Source organism: Choloepus didactylus, chromosome 13 (assembly GCF_015220235.1).
Source record: "Choloepus didactylus isolate mChoDid1 chromosome 13, mChoDid1.pri, whole genome shotgun sequence".
In the NCBI taxonomy this organism is placed as follows: domain Eukaryota; kingdom Metazoa; phylum Chordata; class Mammalia; order Pilosa; family Megalonychidae; genus Choloepus; species Choloepus didactylus.
This window is the reverse complement of record NC_051319.1, coordinates 90,314,350-90,333,681: the sequence shown is the minus strand read 5'-3', so window position 1 is coordinate 90,333,681 and position 19,332 is coordinate 90,314,350. Positions and strand designations below refer to the sequence as shown.

At 37.8% G+C, this 19,332-nt stretch overlaps 1 protein-coding gene across 1 annotated transcript in view; it reads left to right on the top strand.

Annotated features, from left to right (window-relative positions):
- The first annotated feature begins 5,759 nt into the window (after nucleotides 1-5,759).
- Nucleotides 5,760-19,332, top strand: part of LARS1 (leucyl-tRNA synthetase 1) — a 119,722-nt gene continuing 106,149 nt past the window's right edge. Inside the window, exon 1 of the mRNA XM_037801711.1 lies at nucleotides 5,760-5,911. Within this exon, the coding sequence (XP_037657639.1) occupies nucleotides 5,906-5,911 (6 nt within the window). The 5' untranslated portion in view covers nucleotides 5,760-5,905. The remainder of the gene's footprint in view (nucleotides 5,912-19,332) is intronic.

The window sequence follows — 19,332 nt, the reverse complement described above, 5'->3', positions numbered from 1 at the left end:
CAAGCAAACTCATAGAGTCAGAATCTAGAATACTGGTTACCAGGGGAAGGGGAGGGCAGGGTTAGGGAGTAGGGAGTTAAGCTTAAAATTGTAGTTTCTATTTCAGACAATGGGAAAGTTTTGGTAATGGATGATCATGATGGTAGCACAACATTGTGAATGTAAAAAAATACTCCTGAATTATATACTTGAATGTGGTTAAAAAGGGAAATGTGAAGTTAGATATATATTACTAGAATAAAAATTAAAAAAAAAATCTAAGGAACTACACAACACAGTGAACACTAAGTTAAACCATAGACTATAGTTAATAGTACAATTATTTTCATCAATTGTACCAAATGTACCACACCAATTCAAGATGTTACTAATAGGGTAGTGGTATAAGGGAACCCTGTTTTTGATGCATGATTTTTCTGTAAATCCACAACTTCTCTAAAAAAAAATAAAACAAAAGTCAGGCAGTCTGATACCAGATTATAAGCTCTTAGATACTATGTGAAATAGCATCTAGAGGAAGATACTAGATTTCTGGCTAATAAGATATTGGGAGTCTGACTAATACAAAAACAAAATAAAAGGGGTATGATCCTTGTTATGCCTCCAATTCATATAGTTTAAACCAGTCTAATTTCATTGATATAGTAGAGATAGGATTCTTAAAAATCATAAATGCATAAAACAAACAACAAATATATATATCCTCAATATATCATTGAGATTGCAAACTCAGTAATATGTGATTGGGTATTTTTCCCTGTTTCTTTGTTTTCATTTTTCCCTTCCTTTCTTTCTTCTTATCCTCCTTCCTTGCCTCCTTCATTCCTTTCTTCATTATATGTTTCTAATGGAGTCCTTGGACTGCACCACAATGGTGATGGTAATGGTGGTGACAATTTGAGTAGAACATTTAGGAACCACAGGCAGTGTTTTGATGACTCAAGTGTCACATTCCCAGGAACCCACGACATGATTGATGATGCTCTGGGGAATACTGATGAGAAGTCAGACTGAAGCTTGTGGATCCTGAGTCTGGAATGGTGTAGCATGAATGAATGAGTGGATGATTTCTAATTACAAATACCACCAATTTAGAAAAAATCTAGATAATAGGAATTTCACAAATTTTTGTTACCTGAGAAGCAGAACTTCTCTAATTTGGTTACATTTGTCTAAATTTGAATGGCAGTCTTTCTAATTAATATGGCTACTTGTTCCTAGCTCATGGCAATCAGATTTAGAATTCAATGAAGTGAGCAAACCAGTTTCCAGTATTCTCCACTGTTTTTTCTTTTTCTTTCCTCCCTTCTTCCCAGCCTTCCCTTATTACTCTCTTCTTCTTTCTTTCTAGCTTAATGTTCTTGAGCGCTTACCATATGCCAGGCATTGAGCTAATCACCTTGCATGGTGCATCTCGTTTTATTCTCAACGCAAGCCTAAGAGGTGGGTATTATCATTATCCACATTTTACCCATGAGGACCCATAGGCTCCCAGGGTTGAAGGAACTTGTCTAAAGATACAGAGTTAGTATGGGACAAAGCTTCAGTTCAGATCCAGGCACCTGACTCCAAAGCCAATGAACACAACCACTGCACATACGGCTTCGTCTGCTGACCCATTAAATTTGTCAGAAATTGCAGAACAACCCCATCATCAACTAAGTCCCCAAGTCCTAGAAGAATTCTTCCTTTTTCTCTTTGTATTCTTTACTTGTATCATTAAGAAAAAAAAAATCTGGTCACCCTTCAGGAAGTATAAAGGTAGAACACTAATGTGGGAAAGAAATCATTTAAAAACAAAAGGTGGCTAATAAAGGTGTCTAAGTGCCGTATGTTTGAGGAACAGAAGTATCAAGAAAATTGCCCACAAGCCCCTCTTTGGAGGACCTTGCCATCTAAAGGTGGGGGGATTAGTTAAATATACATAACAAACAAATACAAAGGGACTCAGAGACAAGCCAGAAATAATTATAGCTTTATGGATCTAAATTTAGAAATGCTGACGAATTACTGAATAGAGCAGAGTGACCAGTGGTGTATGTTTGGGAATAAAACCAAGGAGGAAGTGAGTTCTGTTTTGGAGTTTTGAAGAATGAGTGTGATATGGTTTGACAGTTGAAGAAGGTATACCACATCATTATCTGGTGTTAACCAGCTCAGTTAGGCCATGGGGGCACAGGAAAGCCTTTCCCATAGCTGACATTTTTAAGTGCTTACTATATACAACGCCTGTTTATATTATGTCTTTAATCCTCATAGCAATCCTATGAGATATTTACTATTATTATTCTTATTTTACAGAGTGGTTAATTGAATAGCCTGAGGTCACACAGCTTGTAAATGATGAAATGGTTTTGTATGATTCCAAGCCTGAGCTCTTATCCACTATGCCACCTTTCTAATTTCATTTACCTAGACAGTGTTCCCTCCACATGGCCTTACAAAGAATCAAAAATTCCCAATTAAAAAACTATATTACTGAGCTGAAATAAATTTTATTTTCTAAATATTTCTTGAATCTGGTTACCTTTCTCCATCTTGACTGTCACCACCATAATCAAGCCACCATCACCCCGCCCATGGACAACTGCAATAGACTCCTGCTTCCACTTTTGTTCTTTTCCAATCCTTCTTCAAAATGTTCTAATGATCTTTATAAAACACAAATAGGACCATGTCTCTTCCTCACTTAAAACACTTTGATAGCAATCATGTTGCTAGTTATGTGCTCAGAAGGACTGAGGGCAGAGACACGAATAGACATTTGCACACTGATGTATATGGGGGCATTGTTCGTGATTGCCAGTGGATTGCCAAGGGTCTGGCAACTGATTAGTGGAGGGGCAAGTGGTGCTGTGTGCATACGATGGTGTACTGTGCAGGTGCAGAAAGGAGTAGAGTCATGGGGCGTGCCACAACATGAATGAACCTTAAGGACACTGTATTGAGCAAAATGGACCAGGGGCAAAGGGACACATATTGTATGGTCTCACTAATATGAACTAATTATAATGAGCAAATGCTGAGAGTTAAAAGTTGAAGGGATACATTCATAGGTTGTCAGGGGATAGAAAGAGGGCAGAGATTGGGCAACTGATGCTTAAGAAGTACAGAATATTCAGTAAGGTTGGTTGTGAGGGTTCAGAGATGGACAGCACAATGCTGTGTGGTGGTGGCACAATACCATAAGTGTAATTAACAAGGCTGTATGTGAGTGTGGTTGGAGGAAGGCTGGGCTTGTGTATGTCGCCAGTGGGAGAGCTGGAAGATGGAGACTGGGACTGTGTGACTTGGCAAAGCCTAGAGTGGACAGTGATGGTGGTTAACTGTATAAATTTTAGAAAACTAGAGTGGACATACATCACAGTTGCAAGATGTTGGTGATGGGGTGGTATATGGGAAGAAGTACAATTGGTATAAATTAGGATCTGTGGTTGACAGTGACCTTGTGGTGGTCTTGCATTGGTGGTGGCAAGGGCACTATACCAAAGCTGTGTGTTGATAATGGGGGATATAAAGGGTATGGGACTTTTTTATTCAGAAGAAATGGGAGTGTTCTCATGTTGACCATGGTGGGAATGCATAGCTGTGTGATTGTGCTGGGAGCCATTGATTGTGCGCTTGGAATGGATTGTATGGTGTATGAATAGAACTGTTAAAAAAAACAATAATAAGTGAGGATAAAGGGTATGAGATATTTGGGTTTTCTTTTTTCTTTTTCTTTTTTAGAGTAAAGAAAATGTTCTAAGATTGTGGTGTTGAATGCACAACTATATGATGATACTGTGAGCCACTGTACACTTTGGATGGATTTATGATGTGTGACTATATCTCAATAAAACTGCATTAAAAAAACCACTTTGATGGCCTCCCATTGCTTTAATTTCTGCTCTCCCATTAGACTATTAACTCTATGAAGGAGATGACTGTACCTGACTTGTTCAAGTGATCTATCTCCAGCATCTAGCTTTGTACATAGTAGAAGCTACATAAATATTTATTAAATGAATGCTGAATCCAAATGATCCTTTAAAAAAGGAATCTTTCTATTTAAATAGGTAAATTGAAAAGTACGAAGTTGGAGACATGGAGTTAGGTTTTTCATAATTTGTAAGCACATAATTGTTTATTTTCTTCTTAATTTCTCCCATTCCTTAGACTATAAACTCCATGAGGGTAGCGACCATGTCTTTTTTGTTCCCTACTATTTCCTAACTCTATGTCAGGTTCATAGGTGGTGCTCAATAAATATTTGTATGGGTAATTTTTATTATCAATGTGGATTGAAAGCTGATGTATCAAAGTTGACCAATAGTACTGGTTAGGGCAGAAAAGGAACAGGAGCGTATAACCATAATTATGAGTAGTGGTGGATGAGGATTCATTCATTCAATATATATTTACAAGGCACTTACTATGTGTAAGACACTGAACTAGGTACCAATGAACAAAAGACACAGTCTCTGCTATCCTGGAGTTAACAGTCTAGAGATAAATAAAACAGGCAATTGGAATTCAATGAAATAAATTCTCCAAAGGGGGGAGTGGTCAGGAAGGAGGTGCTTCAGGGAATGTCTAGGAGGGACTTTTGGCCCATACTTGGCCTGTCAGGAAATCAGGTCTAAAGGGTTAGTAGCCAAAGGGAGAGGGTATGGAAGATAACGGATAGCATTTGCATGTGTAAGAGCTCAGAGATAGGAGAGCCACTGGTAAGTTCTCTATAGCCTAAGGTTCCTTATTAACTTCCTTCCTTTGATCCAACAAGTATTTACTGAGCCCATACCACGTGCCTGGCAATGTGCTAGGCCATTTTTAAACTTGTATTTCAAAGTAGTAGTTGTTAAAAAAAAGTCGAAATACCTGTTTTTTGTTGTTTTTTTCAAAAATTCCGGAACTCTTTTAAGAAGAAACACTTGTGGCTGGGCTGGGGTCCCGCCCCCCTTAGAGTGCATTGTAGATGCTCAAAGAACGTTTACTGAATTAATCAAGCACGCATGTGAGAGTAACTAACCTGACCACCAGAGTGAAAAAGCCTAGGATCAACGCTGTTCAATAGAACCTTCGGCAATGATGAAAATTTTCTATTCTGCACGTCCAATACAGTAGTCTCTAGCCATATGGATTACTGAGCTCTTGAAATGTGGCTAGTAGGACTTATGAACTGAATTTTTAATTTTATATAATTCTAATTAATTTAACTTTAAATGGCCGCATTTGGCTGGTGGCTATCGCATCCGGCAGCGCAGCCGCGGATGGTAGCAGTCTAATGGTCTGAGCCCGGCACTGGGACGTGGTGGAAAGGAGGTTACGAGTTCCTCGCTTAAAAATGAAGATTGTTAATTAATGGGTATAAAATGTTTAAATGCTATTAAATGCCACCGGCAGTAATGAATATCTGTGCGCGGTAGAAAGCCATAATTAGCACCTCCAGTCACTGGTGAATAATAAACTCTACGCACCCTGACAAACACCCAACTCCACAGGGTGAAAAGGTTGAAGGCCTGGAAACCCCACCTTCGCCGGGGCGCGCTTGCAAAAGGATACTCTTCCGAATTGCATCATGGACTTTGTAGTTCAACATGCCCGGGGCGTCACTACCGGTTTCACCTTTGAATGAGCCTTTAGGGTCGACTTCCGGTAGCCCGCTGTCCTCTGGGAATTACAGTCATTTGACGCCTGTTAGACGTTGGCTGTAGTGGTCCGGGAACTACAATTCCCGGTGGGCAGCACGCTTCCCTTGCTGTAGTTAGAAGGGAACCGGCGAGTGCCTGCGTGGGTGTAAAGTGTGTGCTTTAGTGTCGTGAGCGCCTGGTTGCACGAAGAGGGAGGGGAGAGATTGTGACTACCTCATTGAGGAGGTTCGCCGAGGTTACTGTGGTGGGTTTGTACGTCTGCTGGCGGCGCCATGGCGGTAAGTTAGGGCAGGAAAAAGTCCGCTGTGGCCGGGCTCTAGAACCATGGTGGCCTGTCTCTACCTAATTCTAGGACCTTACCGTGTGGCAGCCGCTGTCTGCCGGGGGAAAAATAAGTCCTTTATGAAGAGGATGCTAGACGCCACCCCCCCCCCCCCGGTCACGCTAAGGCGTGGCTGACCTGTTGGTGGTGCTTTTTCTTGCTAGCTGTTGAGCCAGTAACTGTCTTTAACTTGATAGACTACTTCCATGTCATCTGTCTTCTTTCACTGGCGTTTTAAAAACAGTAGTGGAGAGAGAGGAGCTTGTAACATTGATTTCTTCATTCAACAAACAATAATTGAGCACCTCCCAATAAAACAGACAAAAATCTCTGCTTTCATGGGTTTACGTGTGTGCTGTTTGTGTGTGCATACTAAAATATATGGTGAAAAATTTAGTATGTCAGATACCGAGTGCTACGGGAAACAAATAGAGCAAGAAGGGTGTCTAGGGAGTGTGTGATGGGAGTAGAGTTGCGATTTTAACAAAGGGTGGTCAAGAAAGGCAAAGGAGGTAAGGGAGCAAGCCATGCAACCATATGGGACAAGGCATTTACAGGCAGAGGCAATAGTGTACATAAAAAAGCAAAGAAGGTTGTGTGGCCCAAAGGACACTGATCCAGGGGGAGTGTGCTCGTGCATGTGTGTGTGTGTGTGTGTGTGTGTGTGAGTGTGCGTGTGTAGACCATGTAAGACCTTGCAGGTCACTGTAAGAACATTGATGTCAACTCTGAATGGGTCTGGAAGCCTTTGGAAGGTTTTGAGTAGAGAAATGACAGGTCCTGATTACTTTAAAATTATCATTGTGGCTGCTGTGTTGAGAATAGACTAATGGTGGTGCTGGTGTGGTTAGCGGTGAAAGCAGACATCACTTAGTAGCTCTGAGTGAACATTTGTGAGAGGATGGGGTCTTGGGCCAGGCTGAAAATAATGAAGTGATGGGGGGTGGTTGTTGGAAGGTAGAGCCAACAAAATTTGCTGATGAATTGAATGTTGATAGTTTGGAAAGCTGGGGGAGGAGCTGGGTTTGGTTGGGGTGTGTATAAGATCAGAGGTTCTTTTTGTGGGCATGTTAAGCTTGAGATGTTTATTAGACATTCCAGGAGGAGTGCTAAGTATTTTAGATCTATGAATCTGGAGATCAGAGGAAAGATGTGGTCTAGAGGTGAATATTGATGATATTTAAAACAGATAGGACTGAATGAGATCACTAAGGTATGTATTAGATGATACAAGAGATCCAAGGACTGAGATGAGGAATACCCAGCAGAGGCAACTGAATAAGAAGGACTAGGGGGAGAGGAGAATGTGATATCCTGGAAACCAGGTAAACAAAGTGTTTAAAGGAAGAAAGAGTGTCATATGCTATTGATAGATCAAATTGATGAATGAAGAATGAGAATTGACTGTTGTATTTAGAAACATGGAAGTCATTTGAACAGTCTCTGAAAAATGGTAGGGGCAAAAAGTGGGTTCCAGAAAGAATAGAAAGAGTGGGACTGGAGATAAAGTGTATAACTCTTTGGAAGAATTCTGCTGTAAAGGAGAGAAGAGGAATGGGGCAATAGATGAAGGTTAAAAGAGAGACTTTCTTTTTTTAAAAAATTCATGGTAGGAGAAATTACACAATGCTAGCCTACTCTTGGGAATTATCCAGTAGAAAGGGATGATGCAGCAGAGAGAGGGGACAATTGCTGTAGTGATGTTCCTTTGTAGAATAGAAGGTATCGGATCTAGTGTATCTGTGAAGGAGTTAAATAGGACCCCAGGCTGCTCATCTAGGAACTAAGGTGGAGTATATAGATAACAGATGCCTCTGTGGGTAAGTAGATATGATGGTGGAACTTGTGGAAGTTATTTTCTGGTCACTTCTGTTTTCTCAGTGATACAGAAAGCAAGCTTATCAGCTAAGCCTAAGGATTGGAGAGAGGTGTTGAAGGTGTGAAGAGAAAGGAGAAGGTATGGAACAATTGTGTAGGACAGTGCCATCTAATAGAACATTCTGTAGTGATGGAGATGTTCTATATGTGCACAGTCTAATTTGGTAGCTACTAACCATATGTGACTATTGAGCACTTGAAATTTGGCTAGTACAACTGAGGGACTGAATATTTAATTTAATTTAATTTTAATTAGTTAAAAATTAAATAGCTACATGTGGCTAGTGGCTACCATATTGGACAGTATGCACATTAAAGTTTGAGATGGACTGATCTAGAAGAAGGAATGACGATTTCAGAAATTAGTAGTAGTATTGAACATTGTTTAAGGTTAATGGTCATGAATTTCTTGAAACCAGTTGGGGCAGTGGTGTTTTTCTCTTGCCACTTTCAGCTGCCTGGATAAAGGAGCAGAGCAGTTGGATAGGAGGGTTGGAGTTTTGCCATGCAATAATGATGAAAAAAGAGAGGGGCAAAGGAGTGATTATACAGATGGACCTGGAGCTTTATGGAAGGGAAGTGAAGACCTGGTTGTGTAAAGATTAATGCAAAAGGGGCCAGGATCAATAGGTCCCAGTGGAGTTGAAGAATTATTGGAGGTAGAATTCTGGAAGGATCATGGATGTGTATACTGAAATGATTATGTGGTTACTGAAATCACCAAAATCATGAGAAACATAGTATTGGAGAGAATGACAATGATCCAGGAACTGAAAACCTCAAGAAAAGAGTGTGAAGCAGGATTATTATCTTCATTTTACTTTTGGGGAAATCTCATCCTACAAGGTTAAATATCTGGAGTATCAAGTGGTATAATTTAGTTTCGTAGAGCACCCTGCAGTTTTCAAAAGACGTTTTTTTGTGTGTGCAGAAAATAGTCCAGGACAGTGGAGGAAGCACTGAAGTGTTGGACTGAAAACCTGGTTCCTAGTTTTGGCTCTACCATCAGCTTGCTGCATCTCTGGCAAGGCATGACATTTCCCTAGGTCTCAGGTTTCTCCACTTTAGCAGAAAAGGCCTGGATTAGATATTAGCTTTTCCAGGCCTCTTTCAGCCCTCACAATCAATGATTCTGTGTTCAACGATTCTGTGTTTTAGTAAGTAGCAGAATTAGGACTAATAATAACAATGGCTAACATTTCCCATGTGTTGCGCTCTGTGTTTAGCATTTTATTTGCATTGTCTCATTAAATCTGCACAATAATCTAGTTGAGATAGGCACTCTTAATATCTTCAGTTTAGAAATGAAGAAACAGAGGCTTAGAGAGTTTCATAGATCCAAGGTCCCATAGCTAGTACATGATGGAAGTGGATTAGAACTCAAACAGGTAGACTTTTTCTCGGTCATTATGCCATACTGCTTTCCAGGAAAACCCAGGTCTTCTGGTTCCTGGTCTAGTGCTTTTTCTTTAGTTCCAAGCTGCTCAGTGTCTCCCCATCTCTCCTCACCACAACTTGAGCCAGTGTGGAATTTGCTGGTTCTTATTTTGTTTAATATTAATGGGAATAGGCTTTTCAGTGTAGAAGACACTAACACATTTTTTTAATAAGTTATTTATAAGGAAACTGGTAATATTTCCTGTAAGTATTGTTGTTTCGCTTCACTTTATCCACTTCTTGCCCTCTGAATATAGTTGTGTTTCATACTGTCATTCTACTGGGCTGACATTAAAGATAGTTATTGGAAGATTCCAGGAAGAGTTCCCTTTAAGAAAGAACAAATAGCAAAGATAATAACAGCTAAAATGTATTGATTGCTTAAACTGTACCAGGCATTAAGTGTTTTATGTAATTTTTCATCAGAACAACCCTATGAAAGTAGGTGCTGTTATTATCCCCATTTTACTGATGTGGAAAATAAGGCATTAGATCTAGTAAGAAGTAGAAGCAGAATTTAAATCCATTTGGTCCCACTCTGGAACCCATTCCTTAATCATTGTGCTATTTCCAATTGTAAAGTAATTGGGAAATTTCTTTTGCAAACACCCTCCCATAAGGAAAGTTTTCTAACTCTTTCCAAAGGAAAAGTACCAGTAGTAAAATGTGTGAGACACAATAGACAAAGAATATCATGGATGCAGAATTATTTTTGGTTTTGTAATCAACTTGTAAACAGCAAATAATATTTTCTTCATATTAGAGTATTTATTTTGTAGAACTTTTCAGAATTTTAATCCTTTTTATTATAGATCATAGACTTTAAAAAAAAAACTTTTTATTTTGAAATACTTAAAAAAATACTTTTAAACTTACAAGAGAGTTAAAAAAATAATACAAACCCCATACAGAGAATTCCAGCATACTACTATTCCCCCACATACCCAGATGCATCAAGCTTTAACATTTTGTAAGGCCAGCTGATGTTTTTGTTTTTTAATTAGAGAAGTGGTGAGTTTACAAAACAATCATGCATAAAATGCAGGTTACCCATATACCACCTTACCCCCAACACCTTGCATTGGTGTGGAACATTTCTTTCAACTGATGACAGCATTTTTTTTTTTTATCTTCATTTTATTGAGATATATTCACATACCACGCAGTCATACAAAACAAATCATACATTCGATTGTTCACAGTACCATTACATAGTTGTACATTCATCACCTAAATCAATCCCTGACACCTTCATTAGCACACACCCAAAAATAACAAGAATAATAATTAAAGTGAAAAAGAGCAATTGAAGTAAAAAAGAACACTGGGTACCTTTGTCTGTTTGTTTCCTTCCCCTATTTTTCTACTCATCCATCCATAAACTAGACAAAGTGGAGTGTGGTCCTTACGGTTTTCCCAATCCCATTGTCACTCCTCATAAGCTACATTTTTATACAATTGTCTTCGAGATTCATGGGTTCTGGGTTGTAGTTGGATAGTTTCAGGTATCCACCACCAGCTACCCCAATTCTTTAGACCCTAAAAAGGGTTGTGATGACAGCATTTTAAAAAAATAATTGGACTATTTTTTTTTGACAGTAATTACCTCTGTTACAATTGATGAAAGATTATTAAAATCATACTCTCTAGAATCCATAATTTACATTAGGTGTTTTTTTTCCGCATATACTACTGTATTTTTAACACCTTGTATTAATATACATTTGTTATGATTCATTAAAGAACATTCTTATACTTGTACTATTAACATAGTTCATCTTCTACAGCGGGGTTCACTGTGTTATACCGTCCTTTGTATTATTTTAAATTTTTATTCTGTTAATATATACATCCTAAAGTTTCTCTTTTTAACCACATTCACCTCTATATTTCAGTACTGTTAATAATATTCACAGTAATGTGCTATCATCTCCACCATCCATTTCCACACCTTTATCATCAACCTACCTAGAAATTCTGTACAAGTTAAGTATCAACACCCCATTCTTGTAACTCTACTCTATCTCCGGTAACCTACATTCTAGATTCTAACTCTTGAGTTTGCTTATTATAATTAGTCCATAACAGTGGGCTCAAACAATATTTGTCCTTTTGTGTCTGGCTTATTTCATTCAACATGATGTCCTCAAGGTTGATCCATGTTGTTGCATGCATGAGGACTTCATTCCTTTTCATGGCTAAATAAGGTTTCATTATATGTATATACCACATTTTGTTTATCTGTTCATTGCTTGATGGACACTTGGGTTATTTCCATCTTTTGGCAATTGTGAATAAGGCCTCTATGATATTGGTGTGCAAATATCTGAGTCCCTGCTTTCACTTCTTCTGGGTATATACTTAGTAACAGGGTTGCCGGATCATATGGTAATTCCATACTTAGCTTCCTGAGGAACCTCCAGACTGTCTTCCACAGTGGCTGTGCCATTTTACATTCCAGTCAACAATGAGAGTGTTCCTATTTCTCCACATCCTCTCTAACACTTGTAGTTTTCTTTTTTTTTTTTTCCTATAGAGGCTATTCTAGTGGGTGTGAAATGATATCTCATTGTAGTTTTGATTTGCATTTCCCTAATTGCTAGTGATGTTCACCATTTTTTCATGTGCTTTTTAGAAATTTGTATTTCCTCCTTGGAGAAGTATCTAATCAAGTCTTGCCCATTTTTTAATTGGGTTGTTTTTCTTTTTATTGTTGAATTGTAGGATTTCTTTATAAATATTTTTCACATTGAGTAGGCTTTTTCAGTTTCATGACAAATTCCTTTGATGCATAAATGTTTTAAATTTTGATAAGGCCCCATTTATGTATTTTTGTTGTTGTTCTTGTGCTTTAGGTGTAAAGTCTAAGAAATTATTGCCTTCCACAAGATATTTTTTTCTTTTTTCTTTTTTTAAATTCAGTTTTATTGAGATATAATTACAATACCATCATATAGTTGTGCATTCATCACCACAATTTTGGAACAGTTTCATTACTCCAAAAAAATAAAAATAGGAATAAAAATAAAAGTAAAGAAGAACACCTAAAACATCCCATCCCCCACTCTCATCCTATTTTTCATTTAATTTTTGTCCTCATTTTTCTACTCATCTGTCCATACACTGGATAAAGGGAGTGTGAGCCACAAGGTGTTCACAATCACATAGTCACACTGTGTAGGCGACATAGTTACACAGTCGTCTTCAAGAATCAAGGTTACTGTGTTGGCAGTTCAACATTTCAGGTATTTCCTTCTACTATTCCAATACACTAAAAACTAAAAATGCTATCTCTGTAGCACATAAGAATACCCCCAGAATGACCTCTCGACTCCGTCTGAAATCTCTCAGCCACTGAAACTTTATTTTGTTTTATTTCGCTTCCCCCTTTTGGTTAAGAAGACTTTATCAGTCTCGTGATTCCAGGTCCAGGCTCATCCTTGGAGTCATGTCCTGTGTTGCCAGGGAGATTTACATTCCTGGGAGTCATATCCCACATAGGGGGGAAGGCAGCGAATTTACCTGCCAAGTGGGCTTAGAGGAGAGAGGCCACATCTGAGCAACAAAAGAGGTTCTCTGGGGGAGACTCTTGGGTAAAACTATAAGTAAGCTTAGCCTCTCCTTTGCAGTAACAAGCTTCATTAGGTCAAGCCCCAAGATCAAGGGTTTGGCTTACTAAATTAGTAGTCCTCAGTGCTTGCTACCACAAGAACTTGAAGAAGCTTTCCTACATTTTCTTCTAAGAGTTTTATGGTCCTGGTTTTTATATATAGGTCTTTGATCCATTTTGAGTTAATTTTTGTATAAGGGGCAAGATTGGGGTCATCTTTCATTCTTTTGCCTGTGGATATCCAGTTCTCCTAGCATAATTTATTGAAGAGACTATACTGTCCCAGTTGAGTGGACTCAGCAGCCTTGTCAGATATCAATTGTCAATAGATGTGAGGGTCTGTTTCTGAACTCTCAATTTGATTCCATTGGTCAATGTATCTTATGCCAGTACTATGCTGTTTTACCCACTGTAGCTTTGTAATATGCTTTAAATTTGGGAATTGTGAGTTCTCCACTTCATTCCTCTTTTTTCAAGTTGTTTCTGGCTATTTGGGTCTCCTTACCCTTCCAAATTGATTTGATAATTGTCTTTTCTGTTTCTACAAAGTAGGCTATTAGAATTTTGATTAGAATTGCATTGAATCTATAAATCAATTTGGGTAGAATTGACATCTTAATGATATTTTAGTCTTCCAGTCCATGAGCACTAATGTCCTTCCATTTATTTAGGTCTTCTTTGATTTCTTTTGGTAATGCTTTGTAGATTTCTGTTTCAGTTTGCTAAAGCTGCAGGAATGCAATATACAGAAATGAACTGGCTTTTTCAATGGGGATTTATTAGGTTGCAAATTTACAGCTCTAAGGCCATGAAAATGTCCAAATTAAAGCATCAAGTGGTAGATATCTTCTCTGAGGAAAGGCCAATGGCATCTGGGGTTCCTCTGTCACATGAAAAGGCACATGGTTGGCTCTGCTGAACCTTCTCTCCCAGGTTTAGCTTCTGGTTTCAGTGGCTTTCTCCAAAATGTCTCTGGATTTCTGCCTCAGCTCTTCTGGGTCCTTGCTTGCTTCTCCTAGGGCATTTCCGTCTCTTTTAAAGGACTGTACCCATCTTCCCCTTGAATTGGGTGGGTCACATTTCCATGGAAACAGCTAATCAAAAGGTTCTACCCACAATAGGTCTGCCCCCACAAGATTGGATTAAAAGAACATAGTCTTTTCTGGGGTACGTAACAAATCCAAACCAGCACAATTTCTGTGTACAAGTCCTTTAAATCCTTGGTTAAATTTATTCTGGGATATTTGATTCTTTTAGTTGCTATTGTGAATGAAATTTTTGTCTTGATTTCCTCCTCAGATTGCTTATCACTAGTGTACAGAAACAGTACTAATTTTTTCATGTTGATCTTGTATCTCGCCACTTTGCTGAGCTTGTTTATCTAGCTCTGGTATCTTTGTTGTAGAGTTTTTGGTACTTTCTCTATATGGGACCATGTCATCTGCAAATAGTGAATATTTACTTCTTGCTTTCCAACTTGGATGCCTTTTATTTCTTTTTCTTGCCTAACTGCTCTGACCAGAACTTCCAGCACAATGGTGAGTAACAGTGGTGACAGTGAACATGTTGTATTGTTCCATATCTTTGGGGGAAGACTTTCATTTTTTTCACCATTGAGTACGATGTTAGCTGCGAGTTTTTCATATATGCCGCTTATCATGTTTAGGAAGTTTCCTTCTATTCCTATTTTCAAAGTGTTTTTATCAAGAAAGGATGCCTGGATTTTTCATGTCTTCTCTGCATCAACTGAGATGATCATGTGGTTTTTCCACTTTGTTTTGTTAATGTAGTGTGTTACATTAATTGATTTTCTTGTGTTGAACCACCTTTGCTTATCTACGATAAAATCTATTTGATCATGGTGATAATTCTTTTGATGTGCTCTTGGATTTGATTTGCAAGTATTTTGTTGAAGATTTTTGCATCTATATTCATAAGAGAAATTAGTCTGTAATTTTCTTTTTTTGTAGTATCCTTATCTGGCATTAGTATTAGGATGATGTTCGCCTTCAAAAATGAGTTTAGTGTTCCCTCCTCTTCAATTTTTTGGAAGAGTTTAAGCAGGATAGGTACTAATTTTTCTTGGAATTATTGGTGGAATTCACCTGTGAAGCCATCTGGTCCTGGGCTTTTCTTTGTTGGGAGGTTTTTGAGGAATTTTTGATGTCTGATTCACTTTGTTGGGAGGTTTTTTGTTTGTTTGTTTGTTTTAAATTCATTTTTACTGAGTTATATTCACATACCATACAATCTTCCATGGTGTACAATCAACTGTTCATGGTACCATTCATCACCCCAGTCTATTTTTGAACATTTTCCGTACATCAGAAAGAATCAGAATAAGAATAAAAAATAAAAGTAAAAAAGAACACCCAAATCACCCCCCCCCATCCTACCCTATTTTTCATTTAGTTTTTGTCCCCATTTTTCTACTCATCCATCCATACACTGGATAAAGGGAGTGCAATCCACAAGGTTTTCACAATCACAGTCACCCCTTGTAAATTACATTTTTATACAATTGTCTTTAAGAGTCAAGGCTACTGGGTTGCAGTTTGATAGTTTCAGGAATTTACTTGTAGCTGTTCCAATACATTAAAACCTAAAAAGGGTTATCTACATAGTGTGTAGAAATGTCCACCAGAGTGACGTCTCAACTCCATTTGAAATCTCTGCCACTGAAACTTTATTTCATTTCATTTTGCACCCCCCTTTTGGTTAAGAAGATGCTCTCGATACCATGATTCCGGGTCCAGATTCATCTCCGGGAGTCATATCCTGCATTGCCAGGGAGATTTACAGCCTGGGGGTCAGGTTGTTGGGAGGTTTTTGATGACTGATTCAATCTTTTTACTTGCAATTGGTCTGTTGAGGTCTTCTGTTTCTTTTAGAGTCAGTGTAGGTTTTTTCGTGTGTTTAAGGGTATTTTTCCATTTTATCTAAGTTGTCTAATTTGTTTGTATACAGGTTTTCATGGTATTCTCTTATGATCCTTTTTAGTTCTGTGGGATCAGTAGTAATGTCTGCCCTCATATCTGATTTTATTTGCATCTTCTCTTTTCCTTTGTCAGTCTAGCTAAGGGTTTGAAAATTTTATTAATCATCTCAGAGAACCAACTTTTGGTTTTGTTAATCTCTCTCTCTCTCTTTTTTTTTTCTTCTCAATTTCATTTATTTCTCCTCTAGTCTTTGTTATTTGTTTCCTTCTGCTTGCTTTGGGATTAGTTTGCTGTACTTTTTTCTAGGTGCTCCAGGTATGCAGTTAGGACTTTGCTTTTACGTCTTCTTTTTTAATGTAAGCTTTTAGGGCTATACATTTCCCTCTCAGCACTGCCTTCACTGTGTCCCATAAGTTTTGATATGTTGTTTTCTTGTTTTCATTTGTCTCAAGATATTTACTGATTTGTCTTGCAATTTCTTCTTTGACCTACTGATTGTTTAAGAGTGTGCCATTTAGCTTCAATATATTTGTGAATTTTCCTGTTCTCTGTCTCTTGTTGATTTCCAGCTTCATTCCATAATGATCAGAGAAAGTGCTTTGTATGATATAAATCATTTTAAAGTTTTTGATATTTGTTCTGTGACCCAACTTGTAGTCTATCCTGAAAAAAGATCCATGCGCACTTGAGAAAAATCCTGCTGTTTTGGAGTGCAGTGTTCTGTATGTGTTGGTTAGGTCTAGTTCATTTACATACTATTCAAGATCTCTTTTTCCTTATTGATCATTTATTTAGATGTTGTATCTATTGATGAGAGTGGTGTATTGAAGTCTCCAACTATTACTGTGGAGATGTCTGTTTCTCCCTTCAGGTTTGCCAGTGTTTGCCACATGTATTTTTGGTTGATTGGCCCTTTTATTAATATGCAGTGTCCTTCTTTGTCTCTTACAACAGTTTTGCCATTTAAAATCTATTTTGTCTGATATTAGTATAGCTATCCCAGCTCTCTTTTGGTTATTATTTGCTGGAATATCTTTTTCCAGTCTTTCATTTTCAACCTATTTGTGTCTTTGAGTCTAAGGTGAGTCTCTTGTAAACAGCATAGTTAGATCATGCTTTTTTTTAAAAATCTATTTTTCCAATCTTTGTCTTTTGATTGGGGAGTTTAATCCATTAACATTCCATATTATTACTGTAAAGGCAGTACTTCAGCCATTTTATCCATTTGGTATTTATATTTCTTATCTTTTTACCCTTTTAGTTACCCTTACTGATAATCTTCATTTCTTCACATTACTCCAACCCACTCTTTCCTGTCTTTTCCTTTAAGCATGCAGGACTCCCTTTAGTATTTCTTGTAGGGCAGGTCTCTTGTTGAGGAACTCAGTTTCTATTTATCTGTAAATATTTTAAGCTCTCCCTCATTTTTGAAGGACAGTTTTGCCCTATAAAGAGTTTGGGCTGGCAGTTTTTCTCTTTTAGCACGTTAGGTATATCATACCACTGCCTTCTCACCTCCATGGTTTCTGAAGAGAAATTGGCACTTTAGTCTTATTGCTCATCCCTTGTATGTGACAGATCACTTTTCTCTTGGTGCTTTTAGAATTCTCTATCTTTGACATTTGGCATTCTAATTAGTATGTGTTTTGGAGTAGGTCTGTTAGGATTCTCTTCGGAGTACTGTGCTTCTTGGACATGTGTATTTATGTCTTTCATAAGAGTTGGGAAATTTTTGGCCATTATTTCCTGAAATATTCTTTCTGCCCCCTCCCTTCTGTTCTCCTTCTGGGATACCCATGATGCATATGTTTGTGTGCTTTGTGCTTTCATTCAAATCCCTGAGGCATTGCTCAGGTTTTCCCATTCTTTTCTCTCTCTATTCTTCTCTCTGTAAGATTTCAATTGTCCTCTCTTCTAGTTCACTGATTCTTTCTTTAGCCTGTTCAAATCTGCTGTTGTATGCCTCTCGTGTATTTTTAAACTTTTCTTTTGCGCCTTTCATTCCCATAATTAGTGTTTGTTTTTATACTTTCAAATTTTTCTTTATGCTCACCAGTGTCTCCTTAATATCCTTTATCTCTTTAGCCGTACTTTCTTTCATCTCCTTGAATTGATTTAGATTTGTTTGAACATCTCTGATTAGTTGTTCCAAATTCTGTGTGATCTGTGAAGTTTTAATTTGTTCCTCTTACTGGGTCATATCTTTCTGTTTCTTAGAATGCCTTGTAATTTTCTGCTGATGTCTAGAAATCTGGTTATCTTGATGAGTGTTCTAGTTTGCTAATGCTGCCAGAATGCAAAACACCAGAAAAGGGATTGGCTTTTATAAAGAGGGTTTATTTGTTACACAGTTACAGTCTTTTAATTGGGGAGTTTAATCCATTTACATTCAACGTTATAACCGTGAAGGCATTTCTTGAATCAGCCATCTTATCCTTTGGTTTATGTTTGTCATATTTTTCCCCTCTGTCTATTAATATCCTTTATTGTATCCATACCGAATCTCTTTAGTACTGAACCTTTCTCCAAGTCTCTCTGTCCTTTCTTTGTTTCTCTGTCTATAGGGCTCCCTTGAGTATCTCCAGTAGGGCAGGTCTCTTGTTAGCAGATTCTCTCAGCATTTGTTTGTCTGTGAAAAATTTAAGCTCTCCCTCAAATTTGAAGGAGAGCTTTGCTGAATAAAGTATTCTTGGCTGGAAATTTTTCTCACTCAGAATTTTAAATATATCGTGCCACTGCCTTCTTGCCTCCATGGTGGCTGCTGAGTAGTCACTACTTAGTCTTATGCTGTTTCCTTTGTATGTGGTGAGTTGCTTTTCTCTTGCTGCTTTCAGAACTTGCTCCTTCTCTTCTGTGTTTGACAGTGTGATCAGTATATGTCTCGGAGTGGGTTTATTTGGATTTATTCTATTTGGAGTTCGCTGAGCATTTATGATTTGTTTATTTATGTTGTTTAGAAGATTTGGGAAGTTTTCCCCAACAATTTCTTTGAATACTCTTCCTAGACCTTTACCCTTTTCTTCCCCTTCTGGGACACCAATGACTCTTATATTCGGATGTTTCATATTATGTATCATATCCCTGAGGTCCATTTGGATTTTTTCAATTTTTTTCCCTATTCTTTCTTTTATGCTTTCATTTTCCATTCTGTCATCTTCCAGGTCACTGATTCGTTGTTCAACTTCCTCTAGTCTTGTACTATGAGTGTCCAGAATCTTTTTAATTTGGTCAACAGTTTCTTTAATTTCCATAAGATCATCCATTTTTTTTTATTTAGTCTTGCTATGTCTTCTTTATGCTCTTCTAGGGTCTTCTTGATTTCCTTTGTATCCCATACTATGGTCTCATTGTTCATCTTTAGTTCTTTGAGTAGCTGCTCTAGGTGCTGTGTCTCTTCTGGTCTTTTGATTTGGGTGCATGGGCTTGGGTTATCCATATCGTCTGGTTTTTTCATATGCTTTATAATTTTCTGTTGTTTTTGGCCTCGTGGCATTTGCTGAACTTGATAGGGTT